At 43.7% G+C, this 20,206-nt stretch overlaps 1 protein-coding gene across 1 annotated transcript in view; it reads left to right on the top strand.

The window, feature by feature from the left end:
* The window catches only part of LOC126188083 (synaptic vesicle glycoprotein 2A-like), a 215,017-nt gene that overhangs the window by 84,347 nt on the left and 110,464 nt on the right, over positions 1–20,206 (top strand). The window contains exon 3 of the mRNA XM_049929538.1: positions 14,128–14,289. Within this exon, the coding sequence (XP_049785495.1) occupies positions 14,128–14,289 (162 nt within the window). The remainder of the gene's footprint in view (positions 1–14,127; positions 14,290–20,206) is intronic.

Raw genomic sequence — 20,206 nt, 5'->3', positions numbered from 1 at the left:
TACATTTTCTAAGGACTCTCCCAATGAATCTCAACCTGGTACCCGTCTTACCAACAATTAATTTTATATGATCATTCCACTTCAAATCGTTCCGCACGCATACTCCCAGATATTTTACAGAAGTAACTGCTACCAGTGTTTGTTCCGCTATCATATAATCATACAATAAAGGATCCTTCTTTCTATGTATTCGCAATACATTACATTTGTCTATGTTAAGGGTCAGTTGCCACTCCCTGCACCAAGTGCCTATCCGCTGCAGATCTTCCTGCATTTCGCTACAATTTTCTAATGCTGCAACTTCTCTGTATACTACAGCATCATCCGCGAAAAGCCGCATGGAACTTCCGACACTATCTACTAGGTCATTTATATATATTGTGAAAAGCAATGGTCCCATAACACTCCCCTGTGGCACGCCAGAGGTTACTTTAACGTCTGTAGATGTCTCTCCATTGAGAACAACATGCTGTGTTCTGTTTGCTAAAAACTCTTCAATCCAGCCACACAGCTGGTCTGATATTCCGTAGGCTCTTACTTTGTTTATCAGGCGACAGTGCGGAACTGTATCGAACGCCTTCCGGAAGTCAAGGAAAATGGCATCTACCTGGGAGCCTGTATCTAATATTTTCTGGGTCTCATGAACAAATAAAGCGAGTTGGGTTTCACACGATCGCTGTTTCCGGAATCCATGTTGATTCCTACATAGTAGATTCTGAGTTTCCAAAAACGACATGATACTCGAGCAAAAGACATGTTCTAAAATTCTACAACAGATCGACGTCAGAGAGATAGGTCTATAGTTTTGCGCATCTGCTCGACGACCCTTCTTGAAGACTGGGACTACCTGTGCTCTTTTCCAATCATTTGGAACCTTCCGTTCCTCTAGAGACTTGCGGTACACGGCTGTTAGAAGGGGGGCAAGTTCTTTCGCGTACTCTGTGTAGAATCGATGATGATGTTTGATTTGTGGGGCACTGTACTGCGCGGTCATCAGCACCCGTACACATTCCCAATTTGTACACAGTCCAGTCTAGCCCCTTTCATGAAAGATGATGGAATGGTGAGGACAACAGAAACACCCAGTCTCCGGGAATCGAACCCGGCACCTAGTGATCCAGAGGTAGCAACGCTAGCCACTAGACCACGAGATGCGGACCTATCTTAATGAGTCTGAAAGTTTAGTTTATTCAGCAACTGTGTGACATTCTCCCATGGACAAACAAACCTGTGACCATTCGTGCTGTCCTTCTCTGTAAACATTCAATGTCTCCTGCTAGTCTTATCTGGTGCTGCTCCCACACACTTGAGCAATATTCCAGAACAGGTCGCACAAATGATTTGTAAGCAATCTCCTTTGTAGAATGATTACAGTATCAGCTGTGTTCTACTGCAGGCTCGAATGATGAGTTTTTTTCCATCAAAAGGGTGTTGCTCCACATTGTAGACATACATTTTACGATTTTACTGGCCACAGATTTCTAGATCACTGAATGTGCAGTGTGGGATCATTCTGCCGGACTTCACAGACCACACATTTAACAGCTAGTGATATCTTTTAATGAAGTCTTGTGAAAGAGCATGTCTATAACCCTAATGTTCACAATGACAAAATGAAAGGCACAATACAAATTACAATATCACCTGTGCCCAGGAAATGGGTGATTGAGCTTTGAACAGCATCGTTGATTTTTGCGTGTAATCCAGGATTTTAAACTAACCACTCGGTGTATTCTGTTGTGCAAACGGTGTATGTTGTGCCACGGTCTTAATGATTTGTTTATCTCTTATGTGTTGACAAAATGATCGAAATCTGTATATATTAATCTTTATGTCGTGGACATTAGTTGCACGACTTTTTTATTTTTTCTGGGTGAAGCACGTGACCTAAATGGCTTGTGGAAGATTAACGACAAACAACTGCACGAACATACCCCGTCAGTCGAAAAAGTTTCGAGACTGATTTCATACAAATAGAGGAAAATCAAGATGTTGGTTCTAATGTTTCAGGTTTTTACATAGTCTTCTCCTACTTGAGAAAAATACACAGCACGTTCATACAACCATGAAGGACAGTTAGAAAAGTCCTTCTTTTGGATGTTGTTCAACTCGCGCGTCCCATTGACTTGAGTGTCGGTTACACCTCCAAAGCGTTTATCTTCGTGTGAATTTCTACACTTCGTCGTTTTTGGGTAGAGTCGTTTTGATAACACCACGTCTTTTCACCGGTAACAATATATTTTTTCTTTTCTCTTTTTCTGAAAAGGAATCGTTCTCGTTTTGCATTTCAATCAAGCCAGGCGTCCACGCATCATTCGTCCTGTTAAGTTTTACATACACTTTTCTATTCTTAAAAGCATTCTGGAGCATGTCTTGAAGACTTGATTACCGATTTCTTTAGTAAACATTAAACAGACACGGAGATGACCAACCAACTGCAGTGGCAGACGCTACAAGAAAGGATTCTGCATTACAGTGTTGTTTTCTGTTAAAGTTCCAAGGGCATACGTTTCTAGAAGAGTCAACAAATACACATATCAAAAAAAGATTTTTATCACCCTTGTTCCCAGAACTCCTGAAGATAGAGGTAGATTATGGATATTGTATCACAGACACAGTCCCTTTGACTGTTCAGAGATGTCACTAAACCCGCCTAAGGATGTAAACAACCATGCATGAGCAGCGCTGATTAGACGGAGGGGGCCCGACACCCGATCAGTTCCAGTCATTCCACCAGGAAGGAGGTACATGGCTCGTGTTGTCTGTAGTTCAACCATGCCTAGATGGTCAATACTGCGGTTCGATCGCGTCTGCATTGTTACTTTGTGCCAAGAAGGGCTCTCAACAAGGGAAGTGTCCAGGCGTCTCTGAGTGAATCAAAGCGATGATGTTCGGACATGGAGGAAATACAGAGAGATAGGAACTGTCGATGACATGCCTCGCTCAGGACGCCAAAGGGCTACTATGGCAATGGATGACCGCTACCTAAGGTTTATTGCTCGGAGGAACCCTGACAGCAACGCCACCATGTTGAATAATGCTTTTCACGCAGCCACAGGACGTCGTGTTACGACTCAAACTGTGCTCAATAGGCTGAATGATGCGCAACTTCACTCCTGACGTCGATGGGGTGGTCCATCATTGCAACCAAGATACCATGCAGCGCGCTACTGATGGGCCGAACAACATGCCGAATGGACCGCTCAGGACTGGCATCACGTTTTCTTCACAGATGAGTGTCGCATATGCCTTCAACCAGACAATCGTTGGAGACGTGTTTGGAGGTATCCCTGTCAGTCTGAACGCCTTAGGCACACTGTCCAGCGAGTGCAGCAGGGTTGGAAGTTTCGCCGGCCGCTGAGGCAGAGCGGTTCTAGGAGCTTCAGTCCGGAACCACGCGGCTGCTACGGTCGCAGGTTCGAATCCTGCGTCAGGGCATGGATGTGTGTGATGTCCTTAGGTTAGTTAGGTTTACGTAGTTCTAAGTCTCGGGGCTGATGACCTCAGATGTTATGTCCCATAGTGCTTAGAGCTATTTGATTTTGGACGTTTCCTGGTGTTTTGGGGTGACATTATGTGGGGCCGACGTACGCCGCTGGTGGTCATAGAAGGTGTCGTAACTGATGTACGGTACGTGAATGCCATAGTGGAACATATCGGCAGCATATTGGCGTTCGTCTTCACGGACGACAATTCACGCCCCCATCGTGCACATCTTGTGAATCACTACCTTCAGGATAACGACATCGCTCGACTACAGTGGCCATCATGTTCTCCAGACATGAACCCTATCGAACACGCCTGGGATGGATTGAAAAGGGCTGTTTACGGACGACGTACCCAGCAACCACTCTGAGGGATCTACGCTGAACCGCCGTTGAGGAGTGGGACAATCTGGACCAACAATACCTTCATGAACTTGTGGATAGTGTGCCACGACGAATACAGGCACGCATCTATGCCAGAGAACGTGCTATTGGGTATTTGAGGTACCGGTGTGTACAGCAATCTGGACCATGTAACATTATGTGATTGCCTTATCATTTTAAATCATTGACTAATCGAGCAGTCGCTGGGTAATAGCTACAGTTAGCAAATAATGTTGCGAGGATGTAAAAGGTGAACGACCTGTGACGTAACTTGTTTATTGTCGAAGCGCCGTCAGAGATGCAGTGAGTTATTGACTTTGAAAACCGCGGCGCGAAAAACGGACAGAAGAAGAACACTTTTACACATTTTTTTTTATGTACGAGATATTCTCGATGAACAGATACTCATTCTTCTCTTGTCTCTTGTAATTTGTGTCGGACGCGTATGTCTTGCCGCCGTATTATTATCGTTAAAAATAATATTGTTTTAGTGTAAAGTAAATGTGTAATACTAAAAGTGCCTAGCAGTAGATTTATTGTGCGACGTGTATGTGAAAACGTCAAAGGAATTGTTTTCATTACGAGAAGTGCCAGTCAAAACGGCATCCATGTTAAATCCTTCATTGCAGTGTAAGTTCGTGTATTAATTGCCATAAATTCAGAGTTAAATGGAACTGGTGTATGGACTATTTATTTAATATAGAATCTATGTCTCTCTCCTTCATGAAGTTATTTAATTTTCTTTATGTTTCTGCCAAATAGAAAGTTCACAGTCACGAATTCTTTCGTCGAGTTCGGACGGAAGTTGCATGCGACGAAATATTTTCTCCGCGCCATATTATACTGGTAAATGCATGAAAACTACGGTCCCTTAGGAAATTCATGTTGAGCTATCCCAAAATAATTATATTTTGAATAGGCATTTCTCTCCTCTGCAATGCAACTTCCGACTGATCAGACGATCAAACAAGAAACAGCCGCACACGGTCGGCGTTCGCAAATATGTTTCCACCGCTGATTATAGCTATATGTTACAGCACAAAAGTAAACATATTGTTATAATTAGCGACTACGAACGGGGACATTTATAACTGTATGTTTATGTATACACATTACGTAAACTTATCTTTATAACCACCACCTCTGAAGGTCTTGTTGTATGGTGGTACAACGTGCAATGTGTGGTTTTCATGAGCAATAAAAAGGGCGGAATTGATGTTTATGTTGATGCCTATTCCAATTTTCTGTACAGGTTCCAGAACTTTCGAAACCGGTGGTGCAAAACTTTTTTTGATGTGTGCATATTGGTTCCTCCTACGTGTATCTCGCGAAGAGACCATGAAGATAAAATTAGACATATTCGAGCTAACACAGAGGCTTACCAGCAATCGTTCTTCAAAGCGAACCATAAACGAATGGAGCAGGAAAAGGGAGAAGTGATACAGGTACACAGGGAACACCGCCATACACCACAAGGTGGCGTTTGGAGTACAGATGTGGACGTAGGCGTAGAGACACAGCAACGTTGACACACTACGGACACGCTTCTACTACTTAACACTCACAAGACACTGACCGAATGCACATTTCTTGTTTACAGTTCTTAGTTCAAGCTGCTTTCGTAGTTACTGAACTGTCGTCACTTGGACGCCAGGAATAAAATCTGTCTCGGGACTTTCTGGACGGAAGGTCTATTGTGCGAAGAAGCTTTATTACTTTCAAGCAACAGAGACAAATGCACCGGACTTTGGTTTTACTTTAATCAGCTACCCATCCACCGAAGAGAGAGCGGAAGATTAGCGTTTAGTGTTCCGTCAGCATCGCTGTTAATTAAGAGACGGAGCGCAGGCTCGGAAAGTTTCAAGGACGGGGAAGGAAGTCGGCTGCACCCTTTCAAATAGCCATCCTGATAACTGCCATAAGCGATGAAGGGAAATCACTGAAAACCTAAACCTGAATGGCCAGTGTGCCAACCACTGCGACTTACCACTTGGTCCATTCATCGGTATATTGCACAACCAAAGCTATAAATCAAGAAAACTGTCGTGTCACATAGCAAACAGCTTTGTTGGGTTCTCTTTCGGTATCAACCACTCGCGCAAATCGAGCGCACAAAGGAACACTAATGGACATTCTACACGCATCGGAAGAAGCAGTCGAATGACTCAGGGAACGAGATCTGGAGATGCAAGATTGTGTGAACGTGTGATGGTGCACATCTGCCCAGGGACGTCGTGTACTTTTATTTGACTTCATCACACGATAAATAAGTAACTACTTACTTGTAAGCAACTGAATTAGATGTGAAACAGTTATTTGTAGTTCTGTCGAAGTTGCAGTGGGAAATATTATTTTTCTTGCGGACTTGAAGTCTACTATCAAATCATCGCCTCCATCGACAGAATTGAAACGTAATACAACCAGTGTATTTCCCAGTAGCCACAATCGGCAGTAATGTGTAACATGCACAAAATCATCTACTAAGTATTATTAGCACTTCTTCCCAAACAGCATCAGTCCTGTTTGATAATTGACGTCATATCCGAAACTATACACTACAAGTAATGGATATTACTCACTGCAGCTGCGACAGAATTACAAATAGCAGTTTTAGTAAAAATTAGTTGCTGACCTATTTGTCGTTTATCATGCTGGGTATTTACGAATTAGATGTAGCTGTGAGAGAGGTCTCCGTGAATATAATAAGTTAGCACAGTGGTGGGCAATATGATTCCTACCGCCCGCTAGTGAGCGTTCCATCTTTCGTGGTAAGCAGTAGGCGGTAATGGCATTAAAACAATTTTAGTTACGTTTTCATAAAATTTTGAAATAAACTATTTAGTATGTAATCCTTTTTTTGTGTTTTAATTTGCTGTAACTTTGCTTCATAAATTTTCTAAAGTAAAGTTACTTCCCTACATCATAAATGACCGTTATTGAGGAATCAATGGCCAGTTTGAAAATTTTACTGGCACAGAGATGCAAAAGTGGGCGGTAAGCATAAAATGTTAGCGCCTTGCGCCATTATGACGTAGTCTGTCTGAAAGTCGAGTTCAAGAGAAGAAAGACATGCGTTTGTTCGTAGTCAGATCTTAGATGACTGATGGATGGCGCATTTCATCTCTGGACACATCTTCAGAATTGGCCCTACTTTCGGATGCAAGAGGTGTACCGCACCCAGACGATAGCTGCAGGCAGATATCCATGCCTGGACGTACCATCGATCAATAACATTATTACTAATTTTTACTCAAAGTTACTGTACTACTATTTTCATACTACATATAAACATGGGCAACAGATCCGACTTATGTGAGCGACAGGCTTCAAAACACTTGTGACGCCCATGTTTGATTTGACCTTCATTGTAGTTAAACTGAAATTACCGAAATTATGAAAAGATATTGCGAATACTAAAGCCTAGAACGCAGATTTTCCTTAAACATTTTTGTTATTTTTAAAATTGAATGACTGATTAAATATTTTATTGTCGTAATTGTGTTAATAAATGAAGATTCTACAAAACGTGTTTTTGTGAATATTATGAAACAAAATTTATATCCCAAAAATTTTTTGAATAACAAGGCCAGATCAATTAGTCAACTTGACTTTAACATCAGCTGGAGGAGCCAAAGTAATGCTCGAACCTCGGTAACGAACAGGTTGTATCTGCAAGGCTTTGTACACGCACTAAGCTTTCCTCATTTAATTCTCAAACCACTGCAAAGATAAATGATAAAGATGTTGCTGTCAGTGATATTGAGAAACAGTTGAGATCCCTAAAACTGAAAAAGCTCCAGGGCCCGATGGAATCCCTGTCAGATTCTACACCGAATTTGCAGCTGAGTTAGCTCTTCTTTTAACTACAATTTTCCGTAGATCCCAGAAACAAAAATTACAGGACAAATACGTCTACACGAAGAGCACCAGAAGTGATCCACGAAGCTACTGTCCAGTATCTTTGATATTCGTTCGTTGCAGAATCTTATAACATATTCTGAGCTCATTCATAGGATTTGTCGACGTGGAAAAGGCATTCGACAGTGTAAAATGGTGCAACATGTTCGAAATTGTGAGAAAAATAGCGATAAGCTGTAGGGAAAGGCAGGTAATGTACCATACCCAAAAGAGCCAAGAGGAAACAGAAAGCTGGAGGGCTAAGAACGAAGTGCTCGGATTAAAAAGGGTATAAGATGGGAACGTAGTCTTTCGCGCCTTTGGTTCAGTCTGTTCATCGAAGAAGCAACGATGGAAATAAAAGAAAGTTTCTGGAGTGGAATTAAAATTTAAGGTGAAAGTATATCAATGACAAGATTCGCTGATGACATTGCTATACTCACTGAAAGTGAAGAAGAATTACAGGATGTGTTCTTGCGATTATTAGTACATCTTTAGACCACCCTTCGAATGTATACAAGGGCATGTCCCGCAGTAAAAACTGTTAGTGGAGTTCTATGGTACCTAAACTCAATTCTGATTGTCTTATATTACAACATTAGAAGCGAACACGAGTGAAGTGTAAGTGGAATTAACAAATAAAAACGGGTAGCTTCTGCGCGAGTAGATATAAATGCCAAAAGACCAGTATATAAACTATTGAAATACAGGCGATTGAGACCAGATTTGTATGGCTAGTACTAAGTATCTACTGTCTGTAATTTTATTAATGAGCCAACGCACAGAGCTACGATGTAAATTCGGAGACCGACGTTAAGTAACTGACAATCATCACTCCCACATAACTTAGACGATGTTAGCAGCACAAGTTAGTTTTCCCATATTTAACCGGCTTTCGAGAGGAAATGATGGGAACCGTGAGCTCTCGCGCCGCCGTTTCTTTCGACTACAATCAGCACCATCGGGACTACTAAAAGGCATTGCAACAGTGCCAGTTCGTGTCAGCTACGTGATACTGGTAGCTCCCGCTTGCCTTCTGGTAGCACTAGATTGTGCCAGCCAGGAGCTGCAATAGAGTGGCCCTACATCTATTTCTTGTGGTTAAAAACCTCCTCGTGAATTTTGTCTACTGTTGGTGAAAACTGTATCAAAATCACTACAGTAATTCCTGCGATTAGCCTGAACATACAGGCAGAAACAACGGTTGATGGTTGATGGTTTTAATATATATATATATATATATATATATATATATATATATATATATATATATATATATACTACCGGAAAGAAAACGGCAGCATCCTCAAAGACAAGACCATTTTATTGACAAGTGATGTGACAGGTAGTTTATCATTATAGGAGTATGTGATAAGAAATTCAAATCAAATTGAACACACATGTAACAGTAAAGGCTGGCCAAACAGTCGCATCAGTACACGTCTGGCAGCAATGCAAGCCTGTATTCTTGCATGCCAGTAATTGAAAAGGTGCTAAATGATTCCTGCGATAGATTGTCTCAAGCATCTTGTACCTTCCGTTGCAACTCGCCAACGGTTCTTGCAGACTTTTGAGAACGATCAAGTTCTCACTTCACCATGTCCCATACGTATTCAACTGGCGAGTGATCTGGTGATTTTGCTGGCCCGGACAGTTGTTGTATACCAAGTTGCGCCACAGCAGCTGTAAGTGGATGTACAGTATCCTGCTGGAAAAGTACATCACATCTGTCGAAGAAATGGCAGTAGTACGGGGATAGCAACTTGTGCACTGAAGTGGCATCGGTTACTTTGCTCTGCAAAAGCCCAAAATGAGAGTGTGAGTAGTAACTGACGGTCCTCCACACCATGATGCTTGAGGTGGGACACCAAATGTAACCGTAAGCTGTAACTGAAGGCCTCCACACCATGAAGCTCGAGCTGAAATAAATGAAATGATCGTATGGCATTTATTAGCCGGCATATCCCCTTGGGGGTTCGGCCGCCGTATTGCAAGTCTTTTTAGTTGACGCCACTTCGGCGACTTGTGTGTCACTGATGATGAAAATGAAGATCACACAATACTCAGTCCCCTGCCGGGAATCGAACCCGCCCCCCTTGTGTGGTAAGCGGTAACGCTACCGCTGCTCTACGGAGGCGGACTAGCTCGAGGTGGGGCCTGTCCATCATGGGCGAATGCACTCCGGAATAGGCCACTCACCAGGTCTACGACAGGGTGTACTTCCAACACTAGCATACCGAAAGGACCTACTCTTATCACTGAGAACGACAGAACGTCATTCGAATCTCCAGCCGACTCTGTCACTACACCAGAGAAGCCGTGGTTAGTGATGTCGTGGTGTCATTGGTAGCCTGGCCAGAGGCATGCGCGATCTCCTGTAAGAAGAACGTTCCCAATGGTCCTTGGTGACACACCAGGTGCAAAATTTGCCCATACTTCAGTAATGGATTATATTCGGTCGGCCACCGTGACATTACGTCGACCCGGCCGTGCGTCGGTACTAGGAGGACGTCCAGAACCTGCTGTACGGGCTATGAATATTCCACAGACCACTGCTGAAAGCCGGCCGGTGTGGCCGAGCGCTTCAAGGTGCTTCAGTCTGGAAGCGCGTGACCGCTACGTTCGCAGGTTCGAATCCTGCCTTGGGCATGGATGTGTGTGATGTCCTCAGGTTAGTTAGGTTTAAATAGTTCTACGTTCTAGGGGACTGATGACCTCAGATGTTAAGTCCCATAGTGCTCAGAGCCGTTTGAACCATTTGAACCACTGCTGAAAGCAGCGACACATCACCTATGCACTGTACATAACATGTGCAGCAACCCGTCGATACGTCCATCCAACATCCCGCAGGCCCGTAATGCGATCCTACACAAATAGAAAGTTGTTCAGCAGGAGTATACACTCACCAGTGTGGCGTGGCTATACCCTACAATGAATGCTGCGAACGCTGTTCACCTTGAACCTCAGCTCAGTTACTGTCTGCATAGTAAAAAAAAAAAAAAAAAAAAAAAAGAGTGCACAGACAGGCTTCCTAGGCACCATCTGAACGCTGATGACCGTGACAAATGGATCACTGACGCTGCAACTTCTCATTATGCACATATTATACTCTGGTTCCACTGAACACAGTTCTTGAGGGAGTGTCATTTTCTTCTGGCAGTATAGATAGCTAAAAGACATATTTTTACAAATCTTGTATACAAGGTGTTTCAGAAGTGGTGGTCAATATTCAGGGATAACACAGGAATGATCATTCGAAACAAAAATGTCAATTAAACATGGGCTCTAAAACGCATACTTTAAGAGCTAGCCGGCCGGAGTGGCCGAGCGGTTCTAGGCGCTACAGTCTGGAACCTTACGACCACTACAGTCGCAGGTTCGAATCCTGCCTCGGGCATGGATGTGTGTGATGTCCTTAGTTAGGTTTAAGTAGTTGTATGTTCTAGGGGACTGATGACCTCAGAAGTTAAGTCCCATAGTGCTCAGAGCCATTTGAACCATTTTTTAAAAGGGCTATGAACAATTCTTGACCTTCGATTCTATGAAACAGATCTCTTCTACGGCAACCTCTTGGTTTTTCCTATTTTGGGAGGTGGTAGTATGGACCAAAACAAGAATAAAACAGTAAACATGTTCTCACATTAAACACCTATCATCATTCCACAACCGCAATACCAGATCGGATACGTCTAGCATCTTGGCTGTACCTTTACATAACACAAAATCTTTCTCTGTGTCATTCTCCATCTCAGCCATACGACTATGGAACGCGCTCCCCTGTGATCTGCGTCTTATCCAGAACCACTTAACATTCAAGAGGGAACTCAAGACTTACATATTAGGGACGGTATAGCCACCATTGTCGTGCCTCTCTCATCTTTTTCTTTCTCCTCTCCATCATAGCTTCGAATTTTACCATTCTATTTCTCTTCCTCTAACCTATCTACCTCTTCTATATCTCTTTCACACCATTCTATCGTCTCATGTCTCTGCTTGATGAGAATAACTCACAAGCTGCAAGAATATAACGAGAAAATTCCCAACTAGCAATAGGACTGACATTGATAAAAGAAAAAATATGTTTACTTTCCTATACATAGTCATTACTATTATTATTATTCTTGATTATTATAATTATTTTTTGATTGTTATAATTATCATTGTACTACTTTTATAATCTCTAATTTTTTTTTTCTGTAACATTAATACTGTATAACATGTTATATGTCCTTAATGTTCTGTAGAAACTGAAATTTGTTGAATCTGAGTATGCCTGGTTAGGTGTAAGAGAGGGCCTGAAGGCCCTAATCTTGCCAGGTAAAATAAATGCATAAATAAATAAACATGTGCTCTAAAATGCATAACTTAAAACTTATGAGCACTTGTTCATTAGAAGAGTTGTATTTCAAAGTAGAAAAGATAAACAAGTGCTCTTAGGACTTAAGGTATATGTTTCAGTCAAAATCCACTTTTAGTTAGAATGCGTTCTTACTAGTTAAATCTATTTTATACTGAGCCACTTCGTCAAAACGCGTTTTGCCTTGTTACGACTAGTTTTAACTGGGTTTCGCTTTTGACCAACAGTAAATTCTAGTTGTAGCTAAGGCTATCAGCATCAACTAGTTTCAACTAGAGCGCGTTCTAACTGAAGTAGACAGAACTAGTTTTCACTAAATTTATTTAGGGGCAAATATTAAAATTAAGAGCAGCTAGGTGTTGATTGAAATAAAAAATAGTATTTTTGTATTGCGCAATGCAATATTTATTGAGAATATTGATCATACATCTAAGTCATTAATATTAACTACACCAATGCAAAAATAACCATACACTGAAGAAAAATGGTAAGGAACATTACAGAGCCATATTAACAGTACTAGTTACGAAAGTGGAAACAAAATAATCATACAGTAGAAGTGTATTAATTACTCATACATTTGACAAAAGTTGCTACAGTCTTAATAAAAGAGAAACATAAGAGAAAAGTAACAAGTAAATTGTGATTATTTGTTATTGCAAGACAAACTGGCGTGACATTTTGAGTTAACAAGGTCTCCCTTTTTCTTACAAAAGCACCTTTTTGAAATACATACCTTCTTACACACACAGCGAACAAATCCTTGTACTGATCCTAAGGCTGCCATCTTGGCAGCAGTTCTTAATGATACCTTTGTTTCTGGCACGTCTTCCAGCAGCAAGAATTTCTGTTTGCACTCGTCGAATTCGGATCTGGAAGAGAACTTTTAATTAGCTTGTTTGACAGGCGATTAGGTACTTAATACATATTATAAAATATATTACAATGTAAATATTAAACCTTAAAATATTAATTAATTACTTGAATAGTTAGCAACATTTTCAGAGCATTAAATCAATGAAGTAATGAATATGTCTGACATTTGACCTTAATTATTGAAATCAATTCAGAAATACATACCTGCAATACAATTTGTTGAGTATCATACCTGTTTTTAGCTAGAACGCGTTCTTACTAGTTGAAACTAAAAACTTAAAATATTAATTAATTACTTGAATAGTTAGCAACATTTTCAGAGCATTAAATCAATGAAGTAATGAATATGTCTGACATTTGACCTTAATTATTGAAATCAATTCAGAAATACATACCTGCAATACAATTTCTTGAGTATCCCACCCGTTTTTAGTTAGAACGCGTTCTTACTAATTGAAACTTGTTGACACTGATAGCGGTAGTTACAACCAGAATTTACTGCTGGGCAGAAGCGAAACTCAGTTAAAACTAGTTTTAACTAGGCAAAACGAGTTTTGATGAAGTGGCTCAGTAAAAACAAGTTTTAACTAGTAAGAACGCGTTATAACTAAAAAGGGGTTTTGACTGTAACATATAAATTTTAGAGCATATGTTTTCTGGACATTTTTTTCTTGTTTTGGTCCTCACTACCACATCATAAAATATAGGTAAACGAAAGAGCTTGTTGTAGAAGAGATTTGTTTCATAGTATCGAAGATGAAGAATAATTGCTCATAGCTCTTAAGGTGTGCGTTTTAGAGCCCATATTTACTTGACTTTTTTGTTCCGAATGAAATCAAATCGCTGAATATTGACCACCACTTCTGAAACGCCCTGTATATGCCTTACATGCCACTGCAGATATTTTATAAATAAAAAAAGGTGCAAAAGGTCAACACTTATCAGCTTTTTGCTTGGTTCTAGACACTGATATATACAATAAAACGAAATCACAAGTGCTGCACTTTGAGCGATGCATCTTTCTGTGATTGTGTAATTACGCCAGATTTATGTTATCTTACCCTTGCGTTACGAAGAGATCACATTTAAAGTCGCCCTGTGATTTTGTGGCCTTTGTTTGCTTTACAGGTTTCGGCAGATTCAACTACATGCTGATGGCTGCGGGATTTTTCTCCACGATCGTGTGCCTGATGGACACGACCACCATGTCCTACATTCTGCCTCTGGCACAGTGCGACCTGGGCCTCACGGACCTCAGCAAGGGAGCTCTCAATGCCATTACCTATGCGGGTAAGTGACTGCCGTTTTGGACGCATTTCTAGCACTTTATCTAGCATGATTAGTGTTGTGAAGTTCTCATAAGAAAGAGAACCTAAGATATAGACTTTCGGGCACTAGAATTTCCAATGATCGCAGTACTAAACGTTTGGCATACTCAAGTCGATTCGAGTAAACCACGGCTGTCAGAGCGATTTACTATTGTTAACATTGTGTCACGTCGTCTATTGTGTCAGAGCAGACAGTGCAACAAACAGCTTTGCAATTAAAGTCGAAATGTAACAAAAGAGAAGCTGCACTATTCGCAACCATACAGTCAGTAGGGGATATTACACAACGTATTTCACAGAGCTCAGAGATTAGTGTGGCCTCATGAATATCAGCATTAGATTCTAGAAATACGAAAAGTAAGTTGGCTTGCATTCGTGAGCAAAGTGCTCATCAGTGAGATTCTGCCGAAAAGCACACGCGGCGACGGTATGTTAGGCGAGTGATAGTAGTATCAATGTACAGGGAATGTTTACATGAGATGAACTGGATCCAGATACGTCTTTCATCATCCGTCACTGGTAAAATACATTGAAATCAAGTGATAAATCATGTGCACTCATATGTTTTCCACACTGGAGCATAATCTTATGTTATACAGGAATGAGATAGGAAACCCACTTTGCCTTTTTCAGACGAGTCATTCTGAAATTTACCTTTAGGAACTGGAGAAAACACGGGAAACCTAGGACTGAATGGTTGGATGGGGATTCGAACCTCACTCATCCAGTAATGATTGGGAAGATCAGAAAGAACCGTGGCATAGAAATTACAGTTGTAATTAATAGTTGTGGAACAGTAAACAGTTTGTACTAGCCACCATAAGCGAAGTCGGTAACACACGCTTCCACATTTGCATCTACACTCCTGGAAATGGAAAAAAGAACACATTGACACCGGTGTGTCAGACCCACCATACTTGCTCAGGATTCTGCGAGAGGGCTGTACAAGCAATGATCACACGCACGGCACAGCGGACACACCAGGAACCGCGGTGTTGGCCGTCGAATGGCGCTAGCTGCGCAGCATTTGTGCACCGCCGCCGTCAGTGTCAGCCAGTTTGCCGTGGCATACGGGGCTCCATCGCAGTCTTTAACACTGGTAGCATGCCGCGGCAGCGTGGACGTGAACCGTATGTGCAGTTGACGGACTTTGAGCGAGGGCGTATAGTGGGCATGCGGGAGGCGGGGTGGACGTACCGCCGAATTGCTCAACACGTGGGGCGTGAGGTCTCCACAGTACATCGATGTTGTCGCCAGTGGTCGGCGGAAGGTGCACGTGCCCGTCGACCTGGGACCGGACCGCAGCGACGCACGGATGCACGCCAAGACCGTAGGATCCTACGCAGTGCCGTAGGGGACCGCACCGCCACTTCCCAGCAAATTAGAGACACTGATGCTCCTGGGGTATCGGCGAGGACCATTCGCAACCGTCTCCATGAAGCTGGGCTACGGTCCCGCACACCGTTAGGCCGTCTTCCGCTCACGCCCCAACATCGTGCAGCCCGCCTCCAGTGGTGTCGCGACAGGCGTGAATGGAGGGACGAATGGAGACGTGTCGTCTTCAGCGATGAGAGTCGCTTCTGCCTTGGTGCCAATGATGGTCGTATGCGTGTTTGGCGCCGTGCAGGTGAGCGCCACAATCAGGACTGCATACGACCGAGGCACACAGGGCCAACACCCGGCATCATGGTGTGGGGAGCGATCTCCTACACTGGCCGTATACCACTGGTGATCGTCGAGGGGACACTGAATAGTGCACGGTACATCCAAACCGTCATCGAACCCATCGTTCTACCATTCCTAGACCGGCAAGGGAACTTGCTGTTCCAACAGGACAATGCACGTCCGCATGTATCCCGTGCCACCCAACGTGCTCTAGAAGGTGTAAGTCAACTACCCTGGCCAGCAAGATCTCCGGATCTGTCCCCCATTGAGCATGTTTGGGACTGGATGAAGCGTCGTCTCACGCGGTCTGCACGTCCAGCACGAACGCTGGTCCAACTGAGGCGCCAGGTGGAAATGGCATGGCAAGCCGTTCCACAGGACTACATCCAGCATCTCTACGATCGTCTCCATGGGAGAATAGCAGCCTGCATTGCTGCGAAAGGTGGATATACACTGTACTAGTGCCGACATTGTGCATGCTCTGTTGCCTGTGTCTATGTGCCTGTGGTTCTGTCAGTGTGATCATGTGATGTATCTGACCCCAGGAATGTGTCAACAAAGTTTCCCCTTCCTGGGACAATGAATTCACGGTGTTCTTACTTCAATTTCCAGGATTGTACATCTACATCTGCATAAGTTACATACTCCGCAGGCCACCGTATGGTGTATGGCGGAGAGTACCATGTACCGCCACTAGTCATTTCCTTTTCTATTCCAATCGCATACGGAGCAAGGAAAAACCGACTGTGTACATGCCTCCCGTAGGAGCCCTAATTTCTCATATCTTCACTATTCTCTCGCGAAATGTACTTTTTCTCAATATTTCAGAAAAAGAACTTCGGCTTCTCTTCAGGTATCCCCATTTGAGTTCACGAAGCATTTACATAACTCTCACCTGTTGATCGAACCTGCTGGTAAGAAATCTAGCAGCACTCCTCTGAATGGCCTCGAAGTCTTGTTTTAATCCGATCTGGTGAGAATCGCAAATACTCGAGTAGTACTCAAGTATGGATTGCACTAGTGTTCGTTGCAGATGAGCTACTCGCACCTAAAAATTCTACCAATAAACTGAAGTCGACCATTCGCTTCCCTACTACTGACCTCACGTGTTCGCTCCATTTCATATCGCTTTGCAGCGTTACACCTAGGTATTTAATCGACCTGACTGTCACTCATCAACCGTACTTTCGCGTATAGTGAAGTGTCATCGGCAAACAGTAGCAGATTACTGCACGTCTTGCCATTCAAATCATTTATGTTTATAGAGAACAAGAGCGCTCCTATCACACTCCCTCGGGCACTTTTGACGATGCCCTTGTCTTTTAGGAACACTCGCGATTGATAACATACAGGATTCTATGGCTTGAGATGTTTTTAAAACAGTCGCATACCTGGGAAGATATTCTGTATGCTGAGACCTCTGTTCACCGTCTGCAGTGGGGCACTGTGCCAAGCGCTTTGGGGAAGTCTGGGAACATGTAGTCTTCCTCTTTTCTTCATCTATGATTAGCTGTAGATCGTGCAAGAAAAGGGCAAGCTAAGTTTCGCACGAGCCATGCTTTCTAAATCCGTGAGCTTGGTTGGTAGCCCTCCACTCGGTATCAATTCTGGTGATGAAAAATTTTTCATCACCAGTGTTTCACATCTAAACGGAAGAGAGATGGTGGTGTACGGTTTTTGATGGCCAGGCTCCACAACAAAGTCCAGGGCTAAATTCCAAGTCTCACTGCACTGCCTTGTAAGTAAGTGCTTGTGACACTGTTGTTGGTAACCGTCTGGAAGATGGAAACCTCAAGGCCGGTGGTCCCCTTGGTTCTATTCGAGAGGAGTAGTCTATATTCTGGCACAGGATATCACCTTCTTCTTTCTCTCATTACCATGAAAAAAAGAAGAAAGAACACTACATTGTACACACAATTAATACAGTCAGTTATATTAGACAGTTGCTCTTATGACATGTGACATGCAACGCAGCCAAATGCCGCCAATAAGAAAAGACATGTACCAAACCGTGATCTCTTGTATCAACTCAGGGCAGCCCTAATGATATGTACCCTATGGTCGCCATAGATACCGTATGCATATCCACGCATACTGGTATTACCTCTTTCGTTTTCCAGGATTGCAGCAGGCTTATGAAACTGTCGCAGCCAGCCTTGGTAAATATCCGGGCATCACGTCAGGAAGATCACATCTCTGTCCTTGACATAGATTGTGACTCCACGCCAAGTCTGCCAGTAGCGAATCTTGTTGTGTATATGGATATCTCATTGGACTGTCTTCGGTAACACACCACAACGTTGGCATTCTCCCACATTCTTTGAAAACTCGAGTTCAGGCTAGGTTCTAGTTATACTGAGTGTGGTGTCACCGCAAGGCAACAAACTGGCTAGGTTGTAGGCTTCAAATCGGCCGCGGTCCGTCAGCACACATCGGAGCCGCGAGTCGCCACTATCGACGCTAGCAGACCGAGCGCCGCCATTCGGCTGGTCTTAAGATACAAGCTAGCGCACTGCCCAGTTCTACAGCCGACTTTAATAGGAATGGTCCACTCATTATAGCTTCAGAGATCTCATTTGCAGAGACGCTAGTTAGCATAGCCTTCAGCTAAGTCAGTAGCTACGACCTAGTCAGGCGCCACATACCGTTTATGCATTGACAATTGATCTATATGTGTGAAGCAATCAGAATTGTAAAGAAGTATTCTCAGTTCAGTCTATAACTGCACTTGCAAATGTTATTGTACAAAGTCAAGATCGACGTTCACCGCTGATGCTGAATTAAAGCAAAATATTTAATTGTATTCTTGTCTACTAACTTTCGAATCACCTAAAATGTTCCAGATGCATCCCGTCAAGTATAGTTAATTGATCCTCACGTCAGCCTACGTGATCATCGCGTGCAATTAATGGCCACACCTCTTGATCAGGCTAAGAGTCAAATTGCGTGACTCAGCCGGGTCACCCTTTTCCCATGAGGCCCATAGTTCCACCTCATACACAACACTGTGCTCTCATATGTTATTCACTACGCTCAGTGTTTGCGTATACCTCGCAGAAATACACATTCTTCAGTTACATTAATGTGGCCACCTCTCAAAACTCTAAATGGGCACCTTTTGCAGTGCGGAGTGATGTGAGAAGTGCAGAAAGAGTCGATGAGGTTCTGGAAGGTACTGACAGGGAGGTGGAGCCATTCCAGCTCCAGTGCTGTGGCCAGGTGCACTAGGTTTCCGAGTCGAGGATCCATCGTGCGAAAAGCTCGAGCGAGGTGGTCCCATAGACTCTCGATTGGGTTTAAATCCCGGGAAGTTTGGTGTCCAGAGCAGTGCAGTATACTCATACTGGTGCTCTTCGAACCACGCATGTGCACTGCGAGCTATGTGGCTTGCTGCAGTGTGCCATTGCTAGGCTGTACTTAGTGGTGTACATGGTTCCCAAGGATGGACACATACACTCCTGGAAATGGAAAAAAGAACACATTGACACCGGTGTGTCAGACCCACCATACTTGCTCCGGACACTGCGAGAGGGCTGTACAAGCAATGATCACACGCACGGCACAGCGGACACACCAGGAACCGCGGTGTTGGCCGTCGAATGGCGCTAGCTGCGCAGCACTTGTGCACCGCCGCCGTCAGTGTCAGCCAGTTTGCCGTGGCATACGGAGCTCCATCGCAGTCTTTAACACTGGTAGCATGCCGCGACAGCGTGGACGTGAACCGTATGTGCAGTTGACGGACTTTGAGCGAGGGCGTATAGTGGGCATGCGGGAGGCCGGGTGGACGTACCGCCGAATTGCTCAACACGTGGGGCGTGAGGTCTCCACAGTACATCGATGTTGTCGCCAGTGGTCGGCGGAAGGTGCACGTGCCCGTCGACCTGGGACCGGACCGCAGCGACGCACGGATGCACGCCAAGACCGTAGGATCCTACGCAGTGCCGTAGGGGACCGCACCGCCACTTCCCAGCAAATTAGGGACACTGTTGCTCCTGGGGTATCGGCGAGGACCATTCGCAACCGTCTCCATGAAGCTGGGCTACGATCCCGCACACCGTTAGGCCGTCTTCCGCGCACGCCCCAACATCGTGCAGCCCGCCTCCAGTGGTGTCGCGACAGGCGTGAATGGAGGGACGAATGGATACGTGTCGTCTTCAGCGATGAGAGTCGCTTCTGCCTTGGTGCCAATGATGGTCGTATGCGTGTTTGGCGCC

This window comes from Schistocerca cancellata, chromosome 5, assembly GCF_023864275.1.
Source record: "Schistocerca cancellata isolate TAMUIC-IGC-003103 chromosome 5, iqSchCanc2.1, whole genome shotgun sequence".
Lineage (NCBI taxonomy): Eukaryota > Metazoa > Arthropoda > Insecta > Orthoptera > Acrididae > Schistocerca > Schistocerca cancellata.
This window is presented reverse-complemented; position numbering and strand designations above follow the sequence as displayed.